The sequence below is a fragment of the Acipenser ruthenus genome, chromosome 7, assembly GCF_902713425.1.
Source record: "Acipenser ruthenus chromosome 7, fAciRut3.2 maternal haplotype, whole genome shotgun sequence".
In the NCBI taxonomy this organism is placed as follows: Eukaryota; Metazoa; Chordata; class Actinopteri; order Acipenseriformes; family Acipenseridae; genus Acipenser; species Acipenser ruthenus.
Genome location: NC_081195.1, coordinates 3599650 through 3621130, shown reverse-complemented (window position 1 = coordinate 3621130; position 21481 = coordinate 3599650). Strand labels below are relative to the sequence as shown.

Sequence of the window (21481 nt, the reverse complement as noted above, 5' to 3'; positions counted from 1 at the left end):
AATCATGTGTGCAGGGGTGATGAACATGAACACAGAGCTGTCTCTGGATAGGTTAATTTCTGTAATAAAATACATTGTTCGATACATGTCATTTTTCTCATGCAGATTCCACATCCCCTTTAATTTTTTTAAACAATAAAGAATAGTTTTATAGTATAAATGGATATATGAAAAATGATGTATGATAAACATCACAGTAGCATGCTAGCTTTTTAAAAATGATATTGCATATCCCATGTAATTATTTTTCTTGAATCGATACGATGTGCTAGCTTTTTTTCTGAAATCCATTCAACAAAATAATTACTGTAGTCATATCCTCAATTCTTTGTATGGTTCAATAATATGTTTTATAAGCATTTATTATAATTAATACTGATTTTCTCTGCTTGTACTGTAAAAAAAAAAAAAAAAAAAAGTGTAATGTGACTGTGAAGCACTAGTGGCTGACATTAATTAATTAATTTAGTTTGGTTAGATTTTTCCTAGATTGATAGCAGGTGTATTGTTTAAGAACAGGGGTCGTTATTCTTATTGGAGTTGGGGGGTCGGTAACAGTTGCCAGTGAAAGCAAACAGAGGCATAAACCCCAGAAGAAAAACAACTCCAGGTTTTATTCTTACCCTCTATCCATCTTGCATATTGATGAAGGCAAATATTCCCCCGTAAAGGCTAATACATTTTCACTCCTGCCGAGAATTCTATTAGAATCGTCTGCTTCATCAGGTTAATCAATAGGTACCGTATGGCGGTGGGTCAGCAGTCAGTGTCACTGTGCCTTTAGATGGTGTTAGAAATTTGCTTAAAGCCCACACCAATTAACTTCAGGATGATGAATGTGTGGGCGGACGAGCACAAGCCTGGAGCTCGGAGGGGGGCTTGTGTGCGGGAGAAGCTCAGCTGTCGAGCCGGGGATGCTGGCGAATGAAATTGACTGTCACGAGCGCTCTGGACCCACCCCCTCTTAATGATAATGTCAGTCTAGTCAATACACACACATTGGAGCTGTCAGGAGTTAATCAATCAAAAAGGGGTTGGCAAAGCTTTCAGCAAGATCAACGAACCTGGAACAATAACAAGTCAGATTTGCATAGAGAATTGCCCTGATCTTTGGAAACTGATGCTGCTCATTTTTTTTGTATTGGAGGTTTTGTTAGTTATTTTTGTGCATTTGCTTGAGTTTCCCTTTTTCCAAATTGATATTTACTTTGTTGTTATTTGGTCAGATAGGATGTGGTAGGTGTTTTTGTAGCACTGAAAATATTGTGTGAGGTGGTTCTTTTAACATTTTTTTAATGTATTTATCATGATTTTTTGTCACAGCTTTGTCTCTGAGGTGAGGTTAATACAAACATGTTAGTAGGTCTAGAAGTGAAGTTGTCTCATCAGACAAGTCTGCATTGTAATTTGTACTTTTTTTTTGCCTTTTCCCTATTGAGGTCCATTGTATGTATCCTAGGGGGTGAAAAAAACACTTCAAAAACGGGATTAGCATAGTGATCCTCTCTTGTCTTGGGGAATTGTTAATGAATTTAAGTGATTTGGCCATTCATTTGCATTGCAAGGTTACTTAATTACACACATTTCTAATGCTTGTAAAAATAGCCCTACCCTACACTGTCCCTTACTGATAAACATTCATCAGCTACAGTGTATTTCTACTCCGACACAGAATATTGGACTTTCAGATAATTGGGTACAAAATGATTTGTCATTTTGTGTGTCCATACTTTTTTTCCCATTAGTGCTGATAAACCAATATACCTCTGCTAACTTCATATTCTTGATTTTAGGTTCTAATAAGATGTAAAGCCATTTACTTACCATACAGGCACTGACTCATTCTTCTCCCTTTGTTGGGACATGGGACAGTGTTAGACACTGCAGAAATGCAGGTTTCTAGCAACCTATTTGATTATAAGTGTAAGTCACACAGTGGCCAAAGATTCTGGATACATTTAATTTGTTTTATTTTTTCTTCCTTGAAATAGAGTTCTGATGAGAGAGAAGATTGTCATAATGAGGAGCCCCCTAGGAAGATTATCCCAGAGAAGAATGTGTACAGACAGGTACGTTGATACAGTAATGCCTTTTCCTGTTAGTAGGGCATCATATAAGGACAGAAGAATTATTTTGTTACATGTGGTGGTGTAGATTATCATACTGCTGCTTTTTTGGAAGCGCATACTTTCCTGTTGCAGTTCATTCTTCTACCAATTTTATGCTGAATCGTGCTGGAATTAACCAAATGCTTACTTTTATCTATAGTACACTCACATGTCCAACTAAAAATACTCTTTCGGTAGAATTGAAAAATGTCACTTGAGTGTTTATTTGTAGATGTGACAAGACAGCATATGTGGCAGCTCCCTTTTTCATTTGGGTTCTGTACTAGAAGGGGGGAGGGGGTTGTGAATGACAATGAATACTGATTTGTACGTTTATGGTGGGGCCATCTGTTTTTCTTCCTTTTTGGCAGAAAGTGGATTGTTTTGAATTTGCAATAGACCTATTGTATTGTGACTGCTCCTCAGGAGTGTGCTGCTCTGACACAACAGAAGATGTTGTAATGATGGGAAGTGATTGAATAGTCCTTACAAAGGTGAAGGATGGAAGCGGTCAAGATGACTGGGTCACAGGGCAGCTGTTTGGGGCTGTCCTGAACTTGATTACTCTGCACGCTTTTAAACGGAGGACAGTACGTGCTGTTTACTCGGCTTCTTTCTCTCTCTTGAATAGATGGCAATAGGAAAATGGCTTTTATTTTTTTTCTTCTTCTTCAGGCTTTGTGGCTCTGCCAGTCTGAATGCTCTAAAGTGAAAGGTCATTGGGTTGGCACGGATTATTTGAAAAATGTGTTAAATGTTTTATCCATTCAGGCTGAAAAACCCTTCCAACACTATATGGATACTTTTTTCATTAAAGACAATTCTGACGTCAATACTAAGTAATGTCAATGTGTGAACTCCCTATGTAAATCTGTGAGTTAGCATTAGATTTTTGTTCACTTTGGTTTAATTGCATCAAACAAACTGCCACCAAGGTAAACAATACAATTATCCAGCTAAAAGTGGTCATGTTATTAGTACCGGTACTATTGTATTGCATTTATTTTTATAGATTATTGCCAAAATATCTTTGTTCAGTTGTTTTGATGTATTTTATTTTTTTATGATTTAATAATGTAATTAATTAAGTACTCTACCTACAGTATATCTACACAGTCACTAACAATATAACAAATATAACAAATCCCCTTTAGCTCTTGGGGATGGGCTTTTAGGGCCACTGTACAGCTTTCTGTTAACACATTTAACGCATTTAAATGGACTGTGTTTTGCAGAGGGGGTAGTAAAAACTGGGATCAAAGCACTGCAAAGAGGCTGTGACTATTTTGTTAAAACAAAAAAAAGCAAAACCTTTAAGCAAAGCACAAGACCTGAGTATTCCTTGATGCTGAAAGCCTTCAAAGTGTTCCTTTCTTTTAAAACTATTTCCTGAATGACTCTATTAGAGCTTTTGGGGTGATCTTCCAAAGGGACTGAATAGTTCTTAGAAAGCAGTTCACTTCTTAAGCTAATAATTGCTTTAGCTTTTGTCCACTTTCAGTCTTTATCCAGCCTCATCCAAACCAAGTGGACAGTGATGGATACAGTGTCAAGAAGTCTTTCCAAAGCCCTCTTTTTAAGTAAAGTGATGTCTCTTGTGGATTTATCTCTTCAGCACCCTCCCCCACCACAGCCACCTCCATTCAGTCTCTTAATGCTGCTGGAACCCTGGTGATTTTAAAGGCATGAGGAAGCCAGTGAATGTGAAAAGCCGTATTAACACATCCCCCTGTCCGTACAACACTGAAACCATCTGCCTTGGGACAATGCTGTTCCTAAACTCCTCACACCTCTATAGAGAGGTTGTGTCACCTGCAGTGAGAAGGTCTCCCTGGTTAGAACAGCTACCTCCCCAGCAGTTTTAAGGTGCTGACCCACATAGCTACTTAATGTCACAACATGATAAAAACTAGCTTCATTGTCGGAGTTAACAGCTGCCAGGTTTTCAGCCGCTTGCTGCCTGATTTTTATTTTAAGAAGGGGGTTGGAGTAAAAGCCATCTTCTAACTTTTGTTGTCATTTTAAATATATACTTTCCAGTAAATGAAGAAAATGCCTGCAATTAATCGCTTTTAGTGTGTTCTATGTTTCACCTGACAACTAAAGTCTCTATTGATTAACCATTACTTTGTTGGATAATCTCTTGTCACCGAGGCATTGTAAAAAATGAAACTGTTTAGAAAGGCTCTTAGCAGTACAGTCAATTCAAAAACACTCCTCGTGAAAAACAAATCCTTGCATCTTGCAATTACAGTGGGTGAAGTCCTGAATCACTGCTTTGGAAGAATTCTGTTGGTTTGAGAAGAACTTTCTCTTTTAGATCTCATTTTAGGACCAGAACGGTAAAGGCAGATGTTGCTTTTGTTTTACTCTGTCCTCCAATAGCATTTGGAACATTTTAAATAACTAGACAGTGTGCATTGCTTTTCAATTACCTTATCTGTCTAGATTTGACGTGATGTACAGTAACACTTTGCAGGGGTCACCCTACCCTTGTTACTGTAGGCCTATAAAAATGACGAAAGAGCAGCAGAAATTAAACCTGATGTATTGAAATATTAATAACGATGGCATAAAGAACCGTTTTGGTTGATTTAATCAATGTAATAAATGTTCCTGTTTCACATCCAGCAGGAGCTGCTGTAAGTGATTGGATCTGCAAGCTCTGGTCCCATCAGAAGCAAGAATGTTTTGACACAAATAGTCAGCTTACCAGGGAACCTCTGGTGAATTGGACCGATGGCAGCACATTGTAATTTAATTCACTGTTTAAACCTGTAGCCATGCAGTATAAAGAAAAGCAAGTGCTGCGGCTTTTCCCAGCCATGCACATCGGATAGGCTGCTTGGAGAAACCTCAGTGGCTTGGAAGGGCCAGCGATTAATCCGCCTCATTTTGGCGCGGTACTTAATGCACAGACACTGCAATCGGCAGGGCTGTAATTGTGTTGTTAGGGGCCAAAAAACAAGCATGTCTCTCCAAGAGACAGCTGGCAGGAAGAGAGAGAGGCATGTTGTTAGGAGAGAGAGAGTGAGGCAAGGCAAATAAAATTACTGCTAGGGTTGTGAGATCGGCGGGAGCCCTGCCTGCCTAATCTCACCGATGGGAGCGAGCGGCTGTTGTAATCCAATTATAGCAGCATAAGCAATTTGTTAGACACTCCGCATAATGTAACAATTTCCCAATAAACTCTGACTTGTAATAACATTGTTGAGTGCATGCATAAATCTACAGGAATGGAAGTGGGGCTGGAGCATGCAGCTGGGGGCATGTAATTGGCAGCATCAGCGCATTCTGGAGAGTGTGTTTAGTTGGGTCTTTCCAGTGCAGGAATTTTAAGTGGCTCAGTACCTCATTGAAATCTGCACAAAACACCACGACATGATATTTACCAAAGTTATCCTGGCTACACACAGTTTGTCTTGGTTGATGCCAGTTTCAGATTGTGTGATGTAGAGCACATGGAAACCCATCACAAGGCATTTGCAAGGAAAATTTATAGTTTTGTTTTGTTCCAGCATTCTTACTGTATAACAGCTTGGTTGGTTTCTTTTTATGCATGATAGATGGAATCGGTGCCTCCCAGGTGCTGCAGTGTTTTAAGGTGATACATTGATGTGCTGATCTGAGACCAATATCCAGCAAAGCCTAAACATAATAAAATAATTGTGATCTAGCAGCTGTGCTGGTGCCACATGAAACAGACACATGTGAATGTCCAGTGTGTTAAAGAAAAAAGGTACCCTTATTTTCTTGGGACAAATGAACAGACAGCATGAGAGGTCACTAGGCCAAGGATAGGGTTAATGAAATAGCACTAGCAGGGAGGCTTTTGGAGGCTGAGTTTATAGCACACTTTCCTGCAGGCCAGTAGGTCACAGGTTCGTATCCTGCCGGGAAATAACCAGGGGTAAGAATTTTTGTAGAATCTACCTAAACCCCAAACAGAGAGCAGAAGCGGTGAGTGGTGTGCTGTTAAATTTGTCAGTCTTTTGATGAGATGTAAAATAAAGGTCTTGCATAAATTCCTTTGTACAGTAGTAGTAAAGAAACAGGTCACTTTGGATATTCCGGTATGCCTCAGAAGACACCTATAAATAACTGCACCACGAAAACAATGCAATCTGTTTTAACGGACGTAATGCTATCACTTGAAGTCTTGCTAGCATTGCGTCCAGGTTTAATGTCACGCATGTCAATTTTAATTCTCCCTGCAATCATGACATTATTTCACCCTGATGGTACCTTAGGGATTTTAGTAAACTTTTAAGATCCCGAATTTAGATTGATTTAAGCCTTTCGTCTCATATCTACCTCTCCATGCTCTTGTTAATGAAAATAACACCACTGGTCATAATGGACATTATTGTAGTAATAGGATTCCATCATTATATCCTCAGTCTGGTCATTTCCACATGTTTTGCAATCTAGCTAATCACTGATGAGTTCTGAATTGTGCAGGATAAGCAAAACCCCTTACTACTTTCAGTGAGGTTACATTGTTTATTTCTCACTTGAGGGCAGGCTTTTATAATGTTCTTTTTTTTTTTTGCAGCTCAAGTAAGTATTGACTTCATTTTAAGGGAGAGAATGCTGTGTCCTGTAGGCAAACATTAAACATAAGCATCTTGTTTCTATAAAGATGGTAATTAAGTCAGGTTGTCTTATCATTTTTGAGTAGGGTATCTCAGCAGTGAGAAAGTGGAGGGATTAATGAGATTTGAAGTTTTTATCAAATGTCTCGTACAAATCTCATCTCTGTACTTGCTTGACCAGCTTGTTGTCTGTCTGTTTTTAAAGCAGTGCTTATTCATGACAATATTATATTTAGGAAGAAACTACACCTTAAGGTGTACATCTTTTTAAAATGAAGTTTATCTGAGCACTTAACATGTTTATTGATATAAGAATAAATAAAACGGATGCAAAAATCATCGGCATTGATGGTTTCTTAACAGACTTGTCAGAAAAGGTTGGGCTTGAGTTGTAAGCAACATATAAATTGATAGGTGGCATTTTAAATTTTTGTACCTTTTAAAATAATGACATGCTTTATCACTACAGTGAAGAAAAGACAGCAAACGTGATTACGACATGTTTGCGTCTAATATATCAACATGCTGTGATGCTCTTCGTGAAAAGCACTCCCTGTCTGTTTATAACTAATGACTGGTTTGTATTGCTTTGACAGGGAGCTGTGTGTGTTATTTTGTCCTGATATTGTAATAATAATGAGAGCAAATTAGAACAATCAATTTACACGGATAGTTCTTGATTGGAGAAGATGGGCAATATGGCTGTGGGTAATCCATCTTCAGCCTCCTGTCACATTAATGTAAGTGCTTCAGACAGGGTGGGCTGGACGAGTGCAGCATCTTCCAATCAGAACACAGCAAAACAAAACACATGGGGTATCATTCTGTGATCAACCGTTTAATTAGCACGAACAGACAGATAGGATGATGTATGCAGGTTCACAGCTGCTGCCTGTTTTAACTGTCGGGGATTAAGGACTGTGTTCATGTTTTAAAGTGTGTTCGTTTGTTAGTTTATAACCAGCATGCTTTTGATATTTAAAGCACAGTTCTAGTAATTTTGCTTTTGGATTTTAGGCCACTTATTTCTTTGCTTCCTGACTCATTTGAAGATACGAGATCATAATATTCTTTAAAAAAATACAGGTGTATTTTTGCAAATGTATCCCAAAAGACCCACTTGTTCTCTCTTGCTTTGAATGCTCTCTAAGCCTAGTATCTGTTATTGGCTGTTGTCTAAATTTAAGGGTTTTTTTGGGGGGGGGTGTTTCTCCATCTTATTCGTATGATTCTGCTTGACACACGCATCCACAATGTTTAGAATTCACATCCTAGCCTTTTATTTAATGTATTATGCCTATGTTTAATGCATTTGCATTGTTTTTTTACTGTTGTATTTAATATGCTATGCCCTGTATTTCACTGTATTTAATGTATTATGCATTGTTCCTCACTGTCTTCTAAAGCGCTTTGTGATGGTGGTCCACTATGAAAGGTGCTATATAAAATAAATATTGATTGAAGTATAATATTTCTAAAGTAGTGTATAAACCTAAACAGATTTATGCTGTAGGTTACAGTGTGTATATAGTCACCAGATTATACCCAAATGAAATCTGAAAGATCTGTATAGTTGGTTTTCATTTTTTTTTTACAATTGATTTTATATTCTCCAAAAAAGCTGATGCATCGATCGTTATGAAAGGGTTAAAAACAATACAGCAGTAATACATGTGGAGCTGTGGATTACTGTGCAACATTGGTAGTAAAGGTTTAAAAACTATTATACTGATTCGATTATATCAGTTTGTGCATATGGTAACCAAAAAAAAAATGATTTTAATAATTTGATTACCTTCTATGTGTTCATTTGTGCAAGTTGGGGGGGTCAAAGCAAACCCATTGATTTTCAAAAAAAAAAAAGTTGTTTAAATCCAGTCAGTTTAACAACCAGTCCAGAGAACAAGGTAACTAATTTACAAAAAGTGAACACTGTCCACAGCAGTTCAATAACAGTACTGTCCATGCATGGCTTATATTTTACTTGGGCACCTTCTTTCAGCAAGGCTTTTGGTAGCCGGGTGCAAGATTTGTAACCAGTTTTTGAAACGCAGCTCCCTCAACAATATTTCCAGGCCTTACAATACATTTTGCGTCACTACATGCAGTAATACTTCTAATCTGCTTTGCTGTGTCTCCATTCAGATCTGTCTTTTTATTTATTTATTTAGTTAGTTAGTTTTGTAGGATCCATCTCATTTAAATGGTCTTGAAAATTAGTATCCCAGACGCTTGTCACATAGCTGTACATTACTTTCTTGCAGTCTTCTACTTTAGAAAACAATTGCCAAATGTCAGAAGGCATTGTACCATTGTCAATATTTGCTCTGTTGTTCTCTCTGAAGACTCCCGCGCAGATGTGATCCCATCAGTAAAAACTCACGGGGGGAGAAGGTGAGCTCAATCGCACGCAGATTCAACGAGTCAGACCTGAGGCGAGCAGGGGAAACTCGGCTCTACAATCTAATAAATGATTGACGATTCCAACAAAAATAAAGTCCTTTTGCTTAAAACCTTTACACAGATACGAGACACAGGTTTGGCTATCGATAGTGTTCAAACGATACAATGGATCGATGCATCGCCTCAGCCTTAGTAAAACTCAAACCTGTCAAATCTGTTAACAATGAGCAACAAGCTGTGCACATGGCCTTAACTGTTACAGTAGCCTTGCACATTCTATTCCCAGTGGGCATATAGGGGAGGCATGCTGGATGGAAGCGCCCCGGCTTTACCTGTTACTCTGAGAGTAAGTTTTAATGAGTCTCTTAAAAAGTAAACTGTTTACACATAGTACATTTAAACTGACAATTACCCAATTATAAGCTGTTATTCTTTATCTTTTCCCAGAAAGGAGGCAGCATTTTTGTTCTGGCAGGCTTTTACTGTCAGAAGCTCTATTATATTTATCTTGTGGTTTGCCTTGGGGTGAAGTTATTAAGTTTCAACAGTAGACATCGATCAGATTCACACTTAACAGGGTAAAGTCTCTCTGATCGCAGGGAGACAATGATTTCTCTCAGTAATTAACTAAATGAGGAAGTTGAATCTTGCTCTGGAGGATTGAGAGATGAGAAGGGAGAAGAGATTGTCAGCTTCTCTGTGGAAATTAGAAGCTGTTCTCCACGCTCCCAAAGCTGCTGCTCTGTCATATTTTACACCAGCACTGAAAATAAGTATTGTAATTAGTGCTGTCATTGAGGGTTTTTTTTCATCCATGCACCAAATTGAAATAATTTATCACATCAGACAGAAATGATTTGTTTCTAAAATAAGTACAATTATAACTGTGAATTAAAGCATTGCTAGTTAAATGCTTGGATGCTGTTCATTGTAGTAAAACCGTGAAATGCTTCAGCTATGCATTTCGCAGTTAGACAACTCAAAAAGGTGCTTTGTTCAACCTTAATTTTATTTTCGGCTGCAGGCAAATCATTTGACCTCATTCTGTTGCCCCATTTACTACTAACTTACACCAAAACTATATAGGAAATTAGGTAAGTTAAGCATGAGTAATGTTTTATCTCTGGCATACTGTTTTATGAGGGTCTGAACTTGGTCACAAGTTAGATAGATTGCCTTGGGGTATTAGGAGCCCATGTAGAAATATGAATCCACTGTCTTCAGTTTCATTGTGGAAAATTAAAATATAAACCTTAAACATTTTAGCTAGCCACTTTGAACCCCAAGCTGATTTGTTTTTTGTTAACCAGACTAAACTTGCTAATGGAACATCCAGCATGATCGTCCCCAAGCAGAGGAAGCTGTCTGCCAACTATGAGAAGGAGAAGGAGCTCTGTGTGAAGTATTTTGACCAGTGGTCAGAGAGTGACCAAGTGGAGTTCGTCGAGCAGCTCATTTCCCGGATGTGTCATTACCAGCACGGACACATCAATTCTTACTTGAAGCCCATGTTACAGAGGGACTTCATCACTGCACTACCAGGTACAGAGAGACACAAGTACAGAACATCTGTATAGGTGTTAATAGGTTTCTTTCTTTATACAGACCCAGCAAGTCCATTGTAATACAAGGAAGTTGTGGAAGCTCAAGCGTGTCTTTGCATTTCCGCTGGTCACCTCTTAAACTACACCATTAACTCGTATAAAATGAGAGCCTTTTGGGGGAGGAAGGAGCTGATGCACAACTACTGAAGGAGAAGAATCAGCATTCTTTTTACCACTAGTAGAGTTCCATTCTTCGAAATAAATAGACTTTGAATGATTTTAGTTATTGCTCATGTACATGTCTGTAGGTTTACTTTAAGAGATGTCCCGTCTGGATTCATGTTGATTTTTTTTTTTTTTAAGACTGATTTCCCTTGTGTTGAAAAAATGTGTGTGAACTATTAGTGTTGCAGTGGTGGTCAGGGCCTATAAATAAACCCATGCTGTTTGAACACGTGACTCCACAAAGCCCTTATCTAGTTCTCAGTAAATGGAGAGATTACTGGAATAAGCAGGAACCTCATGTTCATTGTAGAAGGGGCTTATTGTGACTTGGAGACCTAGTCAGTGATTTACAGTCTTCATTTACTGTATACGCTTCCCTGTATAACCGACCCCAAGTCTTTATATACCAAAGACATAATCAAAAAAAGGACCTTGTTTCAGTTCCATGCCTTGAAAATGGAGTGAGCATGTTTATTTCACCAGTCTAATACGTGTTGAGCTTTAAATGCCACATTAGGCTTCATCAATATGCCCCAGTAGTGTATGGGGTGGGGGTGGAAGGATACAGGCTGTATTAAATGCATTTTCCTGCACGAGTAGCATTTTGTAAAGTGTAATTGGTTTTATAAAGCTACGTGGTGTCTCAGTTTCCATTGATGAAAGTCAGATGGTGGTTCCTCTTGACCTGCATACACGTGATTGAGAGCAGCCAAGCCTGATTTCATTCTTCCTCAATTAATGCTCTGTAGTACAACTTCTACTGAGTCTGATTTCATTCTTCATTCATTTGTTCAACATGATTGCTGAATAAAATATAGTAAAGCAATGTATTACATTTTTACAATCTAATTTCACATTTGATTAGCAGACAAACTTCACCCTTTCCCCAAAAAGCTCAGAGAAACAAGCCTGTGTTGCATGTATATGCATTTAAGCAAGGGCCATAGACGCATAGCCTCCATTTACAAAAAGAGTATTTTAGCAGGTATCCCTGTAAAAATAAAACATTTTAGAAAAGTAGTCAGACTTTTTGCTTTAAGTCTCCTGGTCCTGCTCCATTTTAAATAGCTAAGGGGAGCAGTAGACTTTTTGTAAATATTGTTTCCTGTACAAGAGACAGTAAATTTATTATAACTTATTAAAATAAGTTGTTTTTTCTTCAGCTCGGGGTCTGGATCACATTGCAGAGAATATCTTGTCCTACCTGGATGCCCAATCTCTCTGTGCGGCCGAGTTGGTTTGTAAAGAGTGGTACAGAGTGACATCAGATGGCATGCTGTGGAAGAAACTGATTGAGAGGATGGTCAGGACAGACTCTCTGTGGAGGGGATTGGCAGAGAGAAGAGGATGGTAAGTGCAATGTGAACGTTTGCAATTAGTTGTCAAATTACACTCTTCTGGTGTTCAGGTGGTTTTTCTATGATAGTGATGAGCTTAATTTCTGATTAAATTAAATACCGGGATTATTTTCAACTATCAAATCGACCTGCACTCCTTTCTCAAAGTTCTGTACCATTTTCTCCTGCAGGAAAATCTCACCCTTTTGAAATTAACTACCAACAGTACATTTATAATGAGAATTATTTTTTTAAATCAATTAAAAAAAATTATAATTTCACATACGACTTGCTGAAAAAAAAAATATTGTACAGTAATGAGATGATTTTTTTTTATTGATCAGTTGTCCAAGATATTTCTGCAATGGTTTTATTCCTGTTTTAAATCTCCGTTTCCAAAGATTTTGTTTCACCAAATGTGCAGTATGTAAACATCATTTTTAGTGCAGTGAATGGCATGGAGCAGTGGCAGCAAACTTTTGTTTTTTTGTTTAGAACACTTAAATGAAAGCTTTGAAAACTACAGAAAATGACAACTTGAATAGAAAACATTATCTCGCTATATAACCTGTAGCTAATGTTTCATTTTGATGTGTCAGGGGCCAGTATCTGTTTAAAAAGAAGCCGCAAGATGGGAAGACCCCACCCAACTCATTCTACAGAGCACTTTATCCCAAAATTATACAGGACATAGAGGTAAGATGAGTAAGGTTTAATTTGTAAACTTGCTATTACGGCTACCACATTTTTTTATTTATTTATTTATTTATTTTTTTTATATAAACCACCTTCAGAAAACTAATAACTCCACATAACACATATGAGACTGATGCCCACTCTATGTAGTAAACCGGTATTACTAATTAAATTTGCTAGCAGGCTTGTTTACATTCTATTAAAAATGATAACACACATGTTATCATCCCAAGACCCTCAGTAAAGGAACAAATGGTGTCTGCTTGTGGTTTGCAGACAATAGAGTCAAACTGGCGTTGTGGAAAGCACAGCTTACAACGAATCCACTGCCGAAGTGAAACCAGCAAAGGGGTATACTGCCTGCAGTATGACGATCAGAAGATTGTGAGTGGTCTTCGAGACAACACTATAAAGGTATGTTGCAATGCATGTATGTTGTGCACGTGGTTAATATGCTTGATGTATTACTATAACATATTTTTAGAGGATCTTACAAACCTCCTCTTCAAATAGATTCAAGGGGCAGTAAAGTTTAGCTGACAAAACTGTTTCTGTTAATGTGTGTGCCCTGTTACAGGCACTTCATGATAACTATGCAACGTAGCTCAGGTTACTCGCATGTTTAATTTTCCTGTTCTAGATTTGGGATAAGAACACGTTGGAATGCAAACAAGTTCTTACAGGACACACAGGCTCTGTGTTGTGTCTGCAGTACGACGAGAGAGTCATTGTCACTGGATCTTCAGACTCCACTGTCAGGTACTGGGTATATGTCATTGTCACTGTATCTTCAGACTCCACTGTCAGGTACTGGGTATATGTCATTGTCACTGGATCTTCAGACTCCACTGTCAGGTACTGGGTATATGTCATTGTCACTGGATCTTCAGACTCCACTGTCAGGTACTGGATATATGTCATTGTCACTGGATCTTCAGACTCCACTGTTGGGTACAGAGTATATTTTCTTGCTCAGTGGATTAGTCAGAACTGGGACTGACCTGCAGTAAAAGGGGTGCAGTGTCACATGTATGTGATTTGATCGTGAGAGGCTTTGCTTTGTGGCATGCTATTGAGTAACAGTATAAAATCATATCCTGTAAAACCATTGAAATTAAAAATCTGCTTTCATTTTTTTTTTTTTTTTTTTTATTTAAAGCGGGATGTACCACATGGAGTACAGTACTAGTAATGCAAAATAAGGGTGTAGTTAAAATACTGGTAGCCTTTATTTCTCTAAATGTGTTTTTCTTTGTTTCAGAGTGTGGAATGTGAACACAGGCGAGATGTTAAATACATTAATTCATCACTGTGAGGCGGTGTTGCATCTGCGCTTCAGCAATGGCATGATGGTGACCTGTTCAAAAGACCGCTCAATTGCAGTGTGGGACATGGCTTCCCCCTCAGACATTACTCTCCGGAGGGTGCTGGTGGGGCATCGGGCAGCAGTCAATGTTGTTGATTTCGATGATAAATATATAGTGTCTGCCTCGGGAGATAGAACTATTAAGGTAACGGTCTTATGTTTGCTATACAGATTTGTTTGGTAGAAATTGGAAGGATAAACTCAACTGATGAATGTTTAATGCTACATTGTGAGATTCTATAACCTTTACATTTTATAAATGTAAAAACTTTTGAGCTGCAGAGAACTTTGCAGGGGTGTTCAAAAACTGTTGGCAAAAAGGAACAATAAACTGAAATCTCGTACTGCTACAATAATGTAATCTAGTAACGTTTTAGCTCATAGAAAGACTGTCTTTCTACATACTGTGAAAGGGGCATTCTTGATAATCACTATTCTGGTGATAAACTCTTATCGTGTGGTATAACATAGCTTTGTAAATCAGCAAAAGGAATTGTTAAATATTACGTTTATACACAAACTACCCTATTGTTTTATGCAGGTGTGGAATAGCGGTACATGTGAGTTTGTTCGGACCCTAAACGGACATAAACGTGGTATCGCCTGTTTACAATACAGAGACAGACTTGTAGTCAGTGGATCCTCTGATAACACAATCAGGTAAGAAATGTTGTTTTTCTATAGAAGTATTAATACTTTAAGAATGGTGTCACGTGGGTGCTAAAGTCACTACGCATTCTTAATGTCAAACATTGTTATCGCCTGTCCACGAGTACATAGTGGTGTATGTAATGTACAATATCACACTTTTAGTATTATTGAGAACTACTTGGCAAATTGTAATTCAACTTGGTAAGTACATTCTAAAGCACAGTCTGTCTGTATATATGTATGTCATACTCACATTTTCACATGTACTGTGTAAACAGTGGATGCAGGTCTTGGTGATACTTTCATGATCCTGATGGATCAAGTTTTGTATTTACATGCAATTGTCTTTCTGCCCCCAGATTGTGGGACATTGAGTGTGGAGCTTGCTTACGAGTCCTCGAGGGTCATGAAGAGCTGGTACGATGTATTCGCTTTGATAACAAGAGGATAGTCAGTGGGGCTTACGATGGGTGAGCGGCAACATTTCTATTTACATACATGCTTAACAATTGCAGTCTTTTTTTTTTTTTTTTTTTTGTAAGCCAGTTACCAGAAATTTGATTCATACTGAATGGAGCATTTGCAGGCATGTGCAAGTTGGTTCTTCATTGATCTGTTCTCTTTTAAAATGTTTTGATTCGACTCAAAACCAAGTCCTGTGTCTATTTATAACAGAAAAATCAAAGTTTGGGATCTGGTTGCTGCCTTGGACCCCCGAGCGCCTGCAGGCACTCTGTGTCTGCGCACTCTTGTGGTGAGTGAATGCTCTTTCCAGGCTACACAAGACTAGTGTTCAGTCGTTTTGAATACATTTGCCATGTTTCAAACTTCGAGAAACAATCAAGAGCTTTAGCATGTGTTGTGTGTGTGTGTGCGCCAATAGCCTTTTTATCTGCTTTTGTGTTGCCACAAGCAAGAAACAATTACATAATAACAAGTTATACAATGTGCACACTGAAAAAAAAAACCTTTGCTTTATGGCCAATGCAAACACTTACAATACAAATTAATTGAATGTCTTTATAATCTCTTGGCCTATCCTCAGCAACTACATAATTTAACCCTTTCAGGACCAAGCATTTTTCAGTGAGGTGCTCCCCCAGGTCCAGGTGTTTTTTGGCTGTAGTTAACCCTTCCTATAAAAATTTACTACAAATCTATTTTTTACAGTAGCATCTTGCAAATGGTGTCCTTATGATCAGAACACGCTGGGGAACATTTTAAAGTACTTCAGAAACCCTATAAACTTTTTGCTTTTTTCTCATCACAATTTTGTTTTTCTTGTTTTTCTTGTTTGTTTGTTTGTTTTTCAAGTAATTTTTAATATGTATTCTGCTTAGAGATACATGTATAAAAACACATATTCTGTGACCCAAGGGAGTTTACAATACCTCCTGAAAGTTTTGTTGAAAAATATTGATGTTTGGGCAAATTACAAGACATTGTTTCACCTGAGTGATTGCAATGACATAATACATGTTTATTCTCGGGGTCTTTATAAACAATAATGGACACTACTCTCGATTTTATTTTTTCAAAATAAATATTTATAAATAAAAATAAGTTACTCATTATGTTATCATAATAGGGGGAAAAAATTTACCTGATCCATTTAGTTCATGAAATAGTATATGCTTATATCAACTCGTTTCTTGATATTTATAAATGTTGTAAAAACAAATGTGTGTGTGTGTGTGTGTGTGTGTATATTTATATATATATATATATGTGTGTGTGTAAAATATATATATATATATATATATATATATATATATATATATAAAATAAATAAATTAAAACACATGAGATGGAATAAATGTTGTAATATAATTAAGTCAAATACATCAGATTTAGTGTTTCCCCCTTTTTTTTATTGGCTCTATACAAGTTTCTGATGTTTTGTTTCTGCTTTTGTCTCTTCCTGGCTGCTGTAAAGAGTCTCTTTATACAATAAATGCCCCTCTCAGTGATGTCACATGAAAAAAAAAAAAAAAACGCATCAGGAAGTGAACGTCAGCCCCTCCCCTATCCATTGATGTGTATTTCAAGCCTGTACTGCAAAGTACGCTGGCCCTGTAAGTCATCAAAACAAAGTGCTTTTTTTTTAATCATGTTTACACAATCGCGGTCCTAGAAGCCCACCTCAGTATGATCGTGTTAACACGATCCCAGTGTTTAAAGGGTTAAGGGAGAAAGGTGAAATGATTCAGGAGAAATTGAGAAAGCTTTCCTCTTTGCTTGCCTGGCAGGAGCATTCAGGAAGGGTGTTCAGGCTGCAGTTTGACGAGTTCCAGATAGTCAGCAGCTCTCATGATGACACAATCCTAATGTGGGATTTCTTGAATGACCCAGACACACAGGCAGAGTCCTCGTGCTCCCCCTCCCGGACATACACCTACATCTCAAGATAAATGATCAGCGCTACCCCGTACCTCCTAACTGCACAGGTAAGAGCAGCAAGACTTCCACAATCTGCAAACCAAGGTTGGCGATTTTTTATTTTCATCTAGAATATTGTGTTCAGTTCTGGTCACCTCGTTATTAAAAGGATGTTGCTGCACTAGAAAGAGTGCAAAGAAGAGCAACTAGAATTATTCCGGGTTTAAAAGGCATGTCATATGCAGACAGGCTTAAAGAACTGAATCTATTCAGTCTTGAACAAAGAAGACTACGCAGTGATCAGATTAAAGCATTCAAAATTCTAAAAGGTACTGACAATGTCGACCCAAGGGACTTTTTCGACCTGAAAAAAGAAACAAGGACCAGGGGTCACAAATGGAGATTAGATAAAGGGGCATTCAGAACAGAAAATAGGAGGCACTTTCTTGCACAAGAGAATTGTGAGGGTCTGGAACCAACTCCCCAGTAATGTTGTTGAAACTGACACCCTGGGATCCTTCAAGAAGCTGCCCGACGAGATTCTGGGATCAATAAGCTACTAACAACTAAACAAGCAAGATGGGCTGAATGACCTCCTCTCGTTTGTAAACTCTTATGTTATTATTTATCATTGTGGCATCCTCTAAATGTGAACTACAATATGTGAATTACAAGAATTTAGCGATGGAGTACACCAGAGAAAAATCCCCCTCTCGTTCTTTTACTTTTCTTTCTTTGATTGTCTCCCTGTGTCAGTCCAAACACATGCAGTTGTTACCTAGGACTACTTTGCTTTTTATAGTGTGTTCAATTGTTAAAGTTCCTGATTGCACCACTAAATAAACCTGGTTTCAGCCCGTCTTAACACAGTGCTCATTGCAATGGGACCCCATTGCACTGTCATCAGAATTGCTTCGGTGTATATGTTAATGATGGGGCAGGCGCTCTGACCTCGCAAGACATGTCTTCAGAAAATCATTTCAGTGCAGTAGGTTTTTTTTTTTTTTTTTTACGTCTTTGCTCCATTTATGCGCCACAGAATCGAGGGCAAGAGTTTAAGATGTTTGTGTTAATAAAATGTTTTTAACCCATACTTTCCTGTGCCTGTGCAACATTTTTTTATTTAAAATTCCTTTATCCTTTATGTAGCTCTTGAATTTGTCTGTGCTACCAGAAATAATGTTATGGGTAATAATGTATTATTTTTGTATTGTTTTCTCAGGACTCCTTGCGCTATGGTATTTAGATAGTATTGAAATGCCAGATACTGTCAACTCAACCAGGTCTAACCTGAGGAAGAGGTTTTCACCCCAGCAGGCAAATCAGCTTGGGACTACGTGGACTGAAGGATTTCTAAAAGTGCTGCTAATGAGAAATTTCTGTGTCCCAGAACATGAGAAGAATTTTTGGTCTTTTGAAAGTGTCAGCCCCCACTTCCCAGAGTGTCATGTATGAATAATATTTATTGTGTAAAATCTGCAGCTTTTCCATAACTGACCAGCATGGGCATTCTCATCTTTTAAAGGGTGAGGTTACAGAAGTAGTATAGTCCCATCTTTTTGTTGAAGTGATGCACATTAAGCATGTTATGTGTGGGTGTTTTACCAGCCACCCATGCACCAGCGATAATGATAAATCATGTCATTTTTGCTTGTGTAATACACTACTAAAGTCCACTGTTTTTATAATGCATTAAAAAACAAATATATATATATATATATATATATATATAGATTATAATTTAATAGGCTTTTCTTTCCTTTACCCATTCAATGTGATCCCACAACAAAGAACATGAGTGAAAGGCACATTCAGACTCATGTCCTGTATTCTAGGATGTTCCCATGTGTTAAACAGGTTAAAAATGGCTTAATCTGAGTCAAAGTCAATGTAAAGTCTGGAAAACAAATTTCAACAGCAAACCAATAAGGGGGAGTTCCAATTCTTTGCCAGTGTGATGTATGAATATATTGTAGAATATACAGTGTGTACATTTGTTTTGTGCTTAGTCATGGTTTAGTAATGGCTTATGAAACTTGAGATTCCTCGATTTGAAACGCACAACGCATACACTCAAAGCCATGCTTTACATCCTTTACTACCTTATTCTCCTCCTTCACCCTGTCTGCCTAATACACAATATATATTTAGATATGTATATTTATTTATAATTGTTTGCACACCATAATTAACTGGGAACAAACCAGCTTGTATAGACTAGCATGGGAGCATACCTAATTTCACACAGAAGTTCTGCTGGTTTGGACTGCAGTGTGAGTAATGAAATTAAATTTAATAGTGAAACGGAGCATCTCCAATTTCTGTTGTCAGAGAGCCGTCTGCCTTTCGAGTTGTATTGCCCCTTGCGTTTCCCTTAATCCCCATACTGAGCAGTTCAAGTAAATGGCTCTTAGTGTTAATCCCTTTGCTGCAGATTTTTTCTTTTTGATTCCACTACATTATATGGGTCATTTTCCTAGAAATGTAAAATGTGTTTTGTGCTTGTCTGGTCAGTTGCCAAAATGAACAATTGTGAAGGTGGATCAGTGACATGCTTATCTGTAAAAGTGGACTTGGTATTTAAATATTGGAAGAGACCTAAAGCTATTGGTATATTTTTTAAAAGTGCATGGAAATGTCAATAATTAGCACCCTGGGTTTTAGAACTGTACTTTATTTATTAACTTTTGTAAAAATGTAATGTAAAAAAAAAAAAAAAATGCAACAGTTAAATCAATTGTAATTTGTTTTCTGCAGAGTTGGCCAACATGTATATAATAAAAAAAGAAAGTGAATAACTTTGGTTTAAATGTTGTCTTAAAATACACCACTTTATTAATTACATATTGTCAAATTAAAAGCTTTTTAATGCTTTATCTTCCCAAAAAGTGAAAAAAGAATTGGTGGTTGAGAGAACTAAGAACATCTTTGGTACGTAAGACAATACTGTATAGAAATAAGTCAATTTATTTTTAACAATGCATTTTAATTTCTGGTAGCTGAGAGTTCAACATGAATCATAAAACAAAATCTGACAAAGCATCTGTTTACCAAGTTGAACCTGTTTTTGTATAGTGATCTAAAAATGTAGGTGGGAGCTGGGCATATGGTAAATTTGAAAATGCGAATTATTTGTAAATTTAAAAAAGTTACATATTTATTATATAACATCATAATATAATTGCATACTTTAATAAGAATTATGTGTTATAAGAAAAGCATCATCTGGATTTAAAGTAGTAATGTGAATAATAGTACAAACAGTGGGAGCTGTATTATACAATAAGTAATATACATTCAGTGGGTGGGAAACTTTTTATTTGGATTAATCTTAATTTAATTTCAATTGCTTTTGGGGGGTGGGGGGGTTACCCATGGAAAAGGGATTCTGTAATGTATTTAAGGCTCTACCTTAAAATGTTTGAGTTGGTCTAAAGCTGGGATCTCCAACCCTGGTCCTGGAGAGCTACTGTGCCTGCTGGTTTTCATTTCAACCAATCTGTTACTTAATTGAACCAATTATTGGCTTAATTAGTCAAGATTAACATGTGTTCCAGATCTTTAGCCACTGGTCTAAGGGGTGCAATGTATCCCTGTTTTAGCCAATGAAAAGACTTGAAAAAGGGTTACTCTGTCTTTGTAAGTTTACTATATTTGTTCTATAGGTACTCCAGTAAATGAGTGCTATCAATTGTGTGATTTTGTTTAAGGTAGTGATGTGTAGTTAATGTACTAATATGTTCATAAAATGTTTTTTAACTGTCGGTAAAGAGTAACAAAATATAAAATGAAACTTGTCTCATGGTTGCAAGGTGTTCTTAAGTTTGCATAAAAAGACAATATTGTTCATTATTAAAATATTTTATACTGTGTAGCACTTTTGAGAATTAGTTCATGTTCATTCATGATTCTTGGATTGTGGACATTTGTTTACATCAGTGGAATCTTAAGTCCACCAGAATGTTGTGCCAGTTGTCTCTTTAATACCCAACTAATTTAGGTCCTTTGTAAATTCTCTTCTCAACTGGAAAAATGAGGTCAGTCTACTGCAGAATTAGGCATCACATGGTGAACTGTTTTGGCAGTCGCCATAGCAAAATCTTGTGCATTTTTTTTTGCATCTATTCAGGTTACCCTGATAATGAATAATGCTGTTGCTGACCTCTGTATGTTGTTT

General features: G+C 37.3%; 1 protein-coding gene across 3 annotated transcripts in view; it reads left to right on the top strand.

Annotated features, from left to right (window-relative positions):
• LOC117415480 (beta-TrCP) overlaps positions 1-21101 on the top strand; it is a 29765-nt gene extending 8664 nt beyond the window's left edge. For 2 of the 3 annotated variants that reach the window (XM_059026138.1, XM_034025914.3), the window contains 12 exons: positions 1992-2069; positions 10417-10648; positions 12039-12225; positions 12812-12908; positions 13185-13322; positions 13549-13667; positions 14170-14419; positions 14816-14934; positions 15285-15395; positions 15601-15679; positions 17175-17372; positions 18527-21101. In XM_059026138.1, the coding sequence (XP_058882121.1) occupies positions 1992-2069; positions 10417-10648; positions 12039-12225; positions 12812-12908; positions 13185-13322; positions 13549-13667; positions 14170-14419; positions 14816-14934; positions 15285-15395; positions 15601-15679; positions 17175-17336 (1572 nt within the window). In that variant the 3' untranslated portion in view covers positions 17337-17372; positions 18527-21101. Of the gene's footprint in view, positions 1-1991; positions 2070-10416; positions 10649-12038; positions 12226-12811; positions 12909-13184; positions 13323-13548; positions 13668-14169; positions 14420-14815; positions 14935-15284; positions 15396-15600; positions 15680-17174; positions 17373-18526 lie in introns of those variants that run through there. The other variant, XM_034025918.3, reaches the window with a different exon arrangement.
• The last annotated feature ends 380 nt before the right edge of the window (positions 21102-21481 follow it).